At 52.3% G+C, this 8,224-nt stretch overlaps 2 protein-coding genes across 2 annotated transcripts; one reads left to right on the forward strand and one right to left on the reverse strand.

The window, feature by feature from the left end:
• Positions 1 to 5,402: 5,402 nt before the first annotated feature.
• On the forward strand, positions 5,403 to 6,406 carry TRIVIDRAFT_186112 (uncharacterized protein; the record flags this gene model as incomplete). The annotated part of the gene is made up of 2 exons (XM_014103714.1): positions 5,403 to 6,114; positions 6,194 to 6,406. 2 exons carry the CDS (start codon positions 5,924 to 5,926, stop codon positions 6,246 to 6,248), a joined length of 246 nt encoding a protein of 81 aa, XP_013959189.1.
• A 1,488-nt stretch (positions 6,407 to 7,894) lies between these two features.
• Positions 7,895 to 8,224, reverse strand: TRIVIDRAFT_220429 (uncharacterized protein; the record flags this gene model as incomplete). Its single annotated transcript, XM_014103715.1, has 1 exon — positions 7,895 to 8,224. The coding sequence occupies one exon, from the start codon at positions 8,222 to 8,224 to the stop codon at positions 7,895 to 7,897; it is 330 nt and encodes a 109-aa protein (XP_013959190.1).

Genomic DNA, 8,224 nt, shown 5'->3' on the forward strand with positions numbered 1-8,224 from the left:
CATTTGCCTCGCCTTGGCCCTTTATCTTGCGGTACTTGTGCATTCTTCTTTGGGTCTTCGGCATGACATGTGCCGCTGTGCGAAAGCGGCCTCGGCGCGGGAATCGTCTCACGCGACTTCCGATGTCCGTTTTCCCATCTGGGGCTTATTTTTCCACGTCTTTTTTTCCCTTGCGACGAGATAAAGCAGATGGTACAAGAGAAGTGAAAAGCGAAGAGGGAAAAACACCCCGGCCATCCATCTGTCGCCGTCGGCGAATAACCAAGTCCGGCAGCCCGTCAATTGCCGTTTTGCCTTTCTGGACTTGCGATGCAGATGCAGATACAGATACAGATACAGATATAGATACACCCGAGGATATATTATCATAGGTACGTACATCCCACAAGGATCACAGGTTAGTTTGGTCCAAGCCGCGTTTTATTGCATGCGGTGGGTCGTAATGCATTAAGTCGCTATTCTTTGCTTACTGCCTATAAATTAGGTAGTAGAGTAACAAGACAAATCGACAACTTGCTCCCATTATATCGTAATTTGTATCAGCAGGATAAGCTAAAATAAAAAGACGTCAAGCTCTGGTGTGATAAATAACATACATAAGGAACTTTATTTTTTCTTTTCCTGATAATACGTAGTTTCGTGTCAATTGCTAGTTACTTTGTTACTTTACACACAATTTAGTACCTACAGGAACTTGCGCACTAACTTATGCAACAAAGCGGGGCTTGTACTGGGCTAACTGTGGTGATCCTTGCGAGATGTACGAGATTGACCTGGACCTCTGAGATTGAGAAGAGGCGGGTTACGGACATGCCGTCGCTGCTTGCCTTGGCAAATCACGTTCCATCTGATCCTTCACACCCATCCTATAGCTCACCTGAACCTCGCTTCCAGCACTTGGTTTCTTTCAATGTAGCACAATGCACAGGAAGCTGAAAATGTAGCCCAAGCTCAGCTCAAAGCCCTGCAAGTGAGCAAAGACGGCCGCAGTACAGTAGATTCCTGCAGCCGAGTTTTCTAGAACAATTGCTTCTCACGCACAGAAAAGAAGCGAGACATGGAATGGAAGTGCCAAAGGAACCCCCCAAGGGGAGTGTGTGAGTGGGAGGGGAGGGGAAGCGAAGCGAAGCGAATCACGCATCTCGAAGGATCAGCTAGTGTGGTCGCTACCTATCAAAGGGCATAATCGCCAGATCTCCAGCAGCCCTCATTGGCCGCCTTCTGATCCTCCTACGGTAGAACGAACCTCATGTAGGTACAACGTATGTCATTGCGCATTTTGCCGTGCTTCTGCTCCCGCGGCTGCTTCTGCGGCTGCTTCTTTGCTTCTTCTTTGGGTTCGTCGCAGGCGGGATGAGATGGGGTAGGAGGACATGCTCCGTGTCCGTCAGAGAGGTGTGTGTGGTGTGTCGAGCATCGACTTGCGTACTTTTCCTGCCGCTGAGTTTTTTACTTGCGTATTGCGAATTGAAGGAATTGAGGGAAGGGGGGGCCGTTGTTCGGACCTCCCCCGAGTTGATTCATCTTGCAGAAAATTACACATGGCAAAAAAATCAAGGCAAGGGAAGGAAGGAAGGGGGAGAGTAGAGTCAATCTCTGACTGTCCTTTTTCCCCGCAGATCCCGAGCGAACAGGCGCTGTTGCTGCATATCCATGATCTTTGCTCGAAAAGAGCAACTCTAGCGAGACAATATCACTCCAGGAAACCTTGCAGAGCTGGCAAATCGCCGTCCAAAAGATCACGCGTTCTTCCCAAGAGCTTTGACACCCAGATTTCCTGGTAATCTCACGGGGTTCCCTCTTCCGCTGCAACCCTTCGCAACCCTTCCCCCCCTTCAAGATGTAATACACCAGACACAAAAGCTCAGAGAGGCAATACCGACAACACAAGCCGGCCGCGAACCGGCGTCCCCAGGCACAAGGCACAGGTCGCTAATGCTGCCCTGAAACGTGCAAGAACGTGGCATTAGGGTCCCTCATGGAGGGCGTGAAGGAAGCACAAGGCCGTCGTCAACGGCAAGCAGAGAGAACGCAGCAAGAGAAAAGCGGCATGGTGTCGTCGTCTTGGATCAGACTGGCGCGGTTTTTCTCCCCTTGCCTTGTCCCATCCCCCCCCTCCCATGTCATGAATTCTTCCCAAATGCCCCTCGGAAGGATTCACCTCGCCGTCCATCTCCATCTTGCTCCATTTGTCTGCTCGATGCAATCTGTCTGACCGGCCATCTTGGCCAAGTCGTGCCGTGCCCCGGCTCGCTTCCTCTCCCTCTCTCTTTCTCTCTCATTCTCTGCGTGCTTCTCATCAGCCTCCACGCCCCCATGTCTCCCCTCCCGCATCTCCATCTTTCATCCCACTCCACGCCCGACGATGAATACGGACGGAACGGGCAGATGATGCGACTGCTAGTGCCCACGACGCACGAGCCCCAGATGAGGTGCCATCAACTCTAACCGGCGCCCTGACAGGGCCACTCCTCCAATCAAGGCGCCAGACTCATTCCTGTGCAGCGGCTTGCAATGCCGGCACCTTGTTCGAACCAGCCCATTCGCAAAGGAGCCCACTTGCCTGTCAGTTCCGGCAAATCCTCATCCCCGTATACATACATTAATTAGTGCGCTACAGGTAATGCCACGCTCTCTGCAAAGGGAAACTCTGGCAGGACGTGGCGTGACCCCTGTCCGATCTTGTTGAGCCTATCCTGGGCAATTTATTTTACTTCCTTGGAACAAAATGACCGAAACCAGGCATTGGTCTGGCCCTTTTTTTTTTTTTTTTTGCTCTTCTTTCGTCTGGTTCTGTCCCCTCCAAATGCTAGTGCTACTTGGCAGGATGACCAGGGACGACGACGATCCGCTGAGCGTGGGAAATGCTAGTAAGCACATGGTCATTTTGGCCAGCATCAGACAGATAATGAGAGGGGGTGAGGAATCAATGTCACAAGAAACAGAGGCAGCCTCAATTGGGGAAAAAAACAAAGAAAATACAAGATTGAAAAGAAAAAGAAAAGAAAAAAGGCAAACTTCAACAGACCACCATCACAGCTGGATTCTGGGGTATCCCTCTCTCCTCCCCCTTCTTTTTCCTCCTCTCTCCAGACCTCTTCATCTCACGGACCACCTTCCCATCAATCAACCAGGCCATGTCGACAGAGTGACCAAAACTACTCGCACCACTCCCAGGTCCCCAAAGCATGGGCCAGATACCCATCCATGATCCACACATCACAAGATGCTCCTCGTGGAGTCTCGAGTCCTGCTCCTACCTGCCCATCCCTTCTCCGCGGTTCTACTCCCGGTGGCTTGGCACATCTAGTGCAATATCTCGAGAATCGAACTCGCCCAAAACAAGGTGGCAAATTGAGCCCTTTGCACATACGATGCGATCCACCATGCAGCGATTACCTGTGCCTCTAATGTACGTGGCTCCCATGTAAGCCACCAAGCAAAAAAGGGCCTGGCGAGTTTATGGAGACCTTGCTGTCCCGCGTAAGGCAATTACCGCAAAATTGATGACGGCACGATGCTCTGACAGGTACGAGTACAGCAGAAAAGTCCCTCCCAGTTTATGCTAATTGATAGAGAGAGAGAGAAAAAAGGCCAGCATGTTAGTTGAGTCTAGAATGAGGCCGAGCCGGCAGAGACGCGGCAGACATGGGGGCATCATCCATCTCATCACCCAATATGGGGGTCCTCGTCAAACCGCCTTTCTAAGCTCAAGAGATGGCCATTTTGCAATTTGGCCTCGTATCCAGCATCCGCATACCCCCCCATGAACAAGCAAAAAAGGAAGAGCAAGAATGAGATCATGACATACCTCCTTGTCCTGTCTGAATCTTCAGCTCAAACGACCCGCCGTGACGGGCTCAAATCAACGCACACTCCCCATGGAATGGATTCTCTGCGACGCGCGCGAGTCCTCAATGCCTGCCACCATCGCCTTTCGACATGCCGTCTTGAGCGTTGACACTGCCCCGGCACATACACCACGAAGCCTTCAAACTGGCCCACGACGTTGCATCGCGCGCCACCTCCCTCCTCGCGTACTAAGTTGGAAGGCATGTAATACTTCGCACATTTACTCCCGTGCAGTTAGCCTCAGAAAAGGGCCAAGATCCATCCGTGCACGAATTCACTCGCCGTGCTAACACAGAGTCGCATCGCACATCTGCAAGCGCTCGGGGGGATCTAATCCTTCAAATCCCCTCCCACGCTGCTGCCACGTTCTCTAGAGTAGTGCCACCCTCTCTCGAGCCCTTTTCTTACTACCTTACTAAACACGACTGGTACCTGGATTAGCCAGTCTTACCCCTGGGGCTTCTGGAGAATGCCATTCGACCATGCCGGCTCTTTCAGCTCAGTATGCGTGCATCTCGAAGACACGGTAGCATTGTTCCACGAGGCAGTTCTGTCATTGCTAGAACTGGGTCACGAGCCTCGTCTCTCTCCATGGAATACGGTTGCCATGGGTGAAGCCCATGTCTATTCGGCGTCAAGCTTGCACATATACGCGTACCATACTGTAATACCATACTGTACTAAACGAGAACAGGCATGTGCGAGTGAGTACAGCAAATACTTGCTCGTCCTTGTCAACCTGGTGAGAGAATCTCCAGCCGGCGACTAGGCTCGCTGCCGTTGCATATTACCACGTGCTCTGCCAACCCTCCAAATCTCTCTCGGGAGCAAATGGTGTGTACCAATGCTCCATATTGGTCCGACACTTGAGTTGACCCTTACTGGCTCAAGACTTTCGTGCAGTAACGCGTCAACTAGTATCGTAGAGAGGACAGGGCCCCTGGTTGCGGCTCCCCGACCCCCATGCTCACGACCATCCCAGCCATCGCCGACCTATCCGGGAATTACTGGCTGCTGATAGTCCTACAGTAGATACGGCGTCTTTCTCCTTGATGCCGCTTCACTGACATCGGCGACTTCACCTTGACACAGCCCGTGTACAATCGAGCATCAAGGTGCCATGTCCATGCATGAGACTCTTTCTGGAAACCAGTCCCCATGCTGCCACCGTGGGCGAGCCCAGTGGAACACAAGTTCGCCAGCCCACATTTCATTACATACTCCATACTACTACGGAGTTTTTGCTACAAGAATACAACTGTTACTCTCTACTCCTTGAAGCATAGACCTTACCTTGCCGGATATCGCGGCGGCAGCCGGCTGTTTGTCTTCCGCCTATGAGTCGCCTGTCGTGCCTGTTTTAGATATGGTTCTGACAGTCTGACTCGACAATTGGGCCCCGCAACAAGACAGGAAACGGCATTCAACACTCGCTTCAACTCCATCCCGGCAACATGATTCATGAAGAGACTCCCTGAGGTTATATGCCGTGTCAATGGACAAAGATAGTTTCACTTGACAGGCAAGGAGGACCCGCGCGCCTGTTTTGTGAACAGAATAACCTCCCCGGCCACTGATTAGTTGTCTTCTCAACTCTTCATTTGTCACGTAACATGTCTCTTTTCGGCAGGCAGAAACCCCCCCCAAAATTGACACTAGGTCAATGGCCAGAAAAACGTAAACTACGTTTACAAACCACATACACCCCAGAACACATGATATAGGATTGGCCCATCACTGCATGCATGAAAACATGGGTTCCAGGGCCAAGGAAAAAAAAAAAAAAGACCAGGCATCGGTAACCTTGACAGCACTAGGGCATCCCAACGCAACCCGGACGCTTCAACAGGTTACAAAGGGCGCAATTTTCAGGGTGGCAGGCAAGGAGAAGGAAAAAGAAGTCGAATGGAAAAACGCCAGCGCATGAAGCAGAAACACGCCAAAACACGGGACGTAGCAACCTACCATCCTATCAGCGTGAATGAGGCTAGCACGCGACGGAGCAGGAATAGTCAATTAGGCCGTTCGGTACGTAGGACCATTGGCGTACATAGTAGGCCGGCAAATAACCATGGTTAGCGTTTCGGGGGCATCATCGGAGATGTGGATGTGCCTTCGTATGATCCGTCGCCGGGGTAAGCGACTTGTCGAGATTCCCTTTTCAGTCAATCGTATACCTTTACGATCGCGCGCCGTCGATCATCAATCACAGAAGCAATCATTCCGAGTCCGATGCGTGCCGTCGGGAGGAACAAAAGACGTCTAATCCAGCATTAGTTCAGCTTGCATTCGATTCGCCCAAGGGGGGACAACGTGGTTTGATCTCCCTCGCTGCTTTTACCTCGTACTCCCCCACCTCGCACAAAAACCCGCCCAAAAAAAGAGAGTTCGATTAAGCTTGACATTTGTGCCTAACATTTCGAGACCGTCTTTGCTGTAGCCAGGCGGGACTATTTCTGCCACCGAAGCCCAACCTAGCTGGTTAGTTTTGCTTCTGGGACTAGTTTCGCCTGTCATTCGTGGGCTTGGGCCATCCCCCAATGTTTCTGTTTTGACTAGGGATGGGGAGCTGCCGGGCCCCTAAAAAGAAGGGAAAAAGAAGAGCACGGGTAAAAAAAGAAAAAAAAAAAAAAAAAAAAAAAAAAACCAGGGCCTTATCTGATGGCTAGTTTGGTGGCTGCCTGAAGAGAAACAGTCCATTGAGCGCCACATCATGTGGTCTTGCTCGGTGCCGAGGGAAAAAATGGAGAGAAAGCCTGTGAGGGGGAAAAGAGGCGCTGGCTAGCCCATTCCCACATGTTTCTGGCGTGTATGAAGTAGAGACAAAGAGAGACGAAGAGGTGGGAAGACGATGGGTCGATGTAGAGTGCGAGGTAGAGTAAGGAGGTATCAGGGAGTAAAAGTTGCGGCTCCGAAGACGGTGGACGCTGCCTAAAGGTACAATCTAAATACATCGTCAATGTTGCCCAAAGGGGCCGGAATGTGACGCTGGATGCAATGCTGTATGCAACGCTGTATGCAAGATGCTCCTGGCAGGTGCATACGGCGTCGCCGTGGTTAGAGGAGAGGCCAGCACGTGTTGAGTAATGATAGGGACAAAGCCATTACCTCATCTGTTGCGTCCTGCAAAGGAGCAATGGCGCCCATTGACTGGCTCGCACTCGCATTTGGGGCGGCAGATAGTAGAAGCAGCTGCAGAAAGCGACATGAATTTGGCGACATCTCAGGCAGCACAAGAAGGAACGGACAGGGTTCTCTGATATAGATGAGTCGAGTCGTCGGCATTGGAGCCAAAAAAAATAATAATAAAGTGGTCTCGACAATGACACTGTGTGAGGTGAGACCCGAGCCGTGCTCTCCCCGGCACTCGCCAGACTCTCTCTGTCCCCCAGCTTCCGGGCGGCAGTGCCAGTCAGTACTGTGCGTGTTATTCCCAGTTGCCCGGTATCAGAAGAAGATTGGATGCTCTGTGCACGGTACTGCTATCTGCCTCCTCGAGTGGAGTGGGAGCAGTGGTTGTAACAACAAGGGACTGCGATGGCACGGTACTCCGTACGGGAGTACGGATAGTATTATGCCAACGACTTGGGGAGGGGGGCAAAATGCATGGCTAGCACTGCAGAGCGTGCAGCATCTTGATGAAACATAGCCAGCCTGGTTGCCGCTACTGAAGGCGGTGTTGTTATCATTTGTGATATCACGATGCCATCTGGAGTGCAGTGACCGCAAGAATAACTAGAGACGCAAAGCAGCACCAGCAAAATTAGACGGTATGCTCCTAGCCTCGGCGAGACACCGATCACCAGGCGTTGTTGGCATCCTCCACAAGACTAGTCGAGGACCTCCCTGTACGCTGCAGGCTGCTGCGACTGAAGCTGCATTCCGGGGAGGCAAGAAGCTTTAGGGAAACGTGGACACTGCAGAAGTTGCATGCAGCCAGCTTGTTCCCTTGTTGCCGTGGCCAGTCCGTCTGCCTCTCGCTGTGGTCGGAGGCCCACACCAGCTCCCAAAGTTTGTGTGCATTGTCACGGGCTCCATACCTTCAGGCAAAACCCACATATGCAGTGCTGTGCTGTGTGTTGCACCGCAGCGCACGAGGCGTGCCCGCTGCGGCGGTGCCCATCCCGCCTTTTCTCCCGCAAAACTGAAGCTCCCGCACTGAAAAAGGGCGGTCGACCAGGGAGCAGTCGACGAGAGTCAGGATGGGGCCGGCTGGCCAAAGTCCACCAATGGTGGCCGGGGGTGCCAGACAGGGCACCATTGACGCACCGTGAACGGGTTGCACGGCATGAGCGCACTGGGCACGAGCTGTCGTCGTCGTCGAACAAGCTTCGACGCCGCCTTTCGGTGCTGGGGGTGGTCCTTGAGCCAT

Source organism: Trichoderma virens, assembly GCF_000170995.1.
Source record: "Trichoderma virens Gv29-8 chromosome Unknown TRIVIscaffold_4, whole genome shotgun sequence".
In the NCBI taxonomy this organism is placed as follows: domain Eukaryota; kingdom Fungi; phylum Ascomycota; class Sordariomycetes; order Hypocreales; family Hypocreaceae; genus Trichoderma; species Trichoderma virens.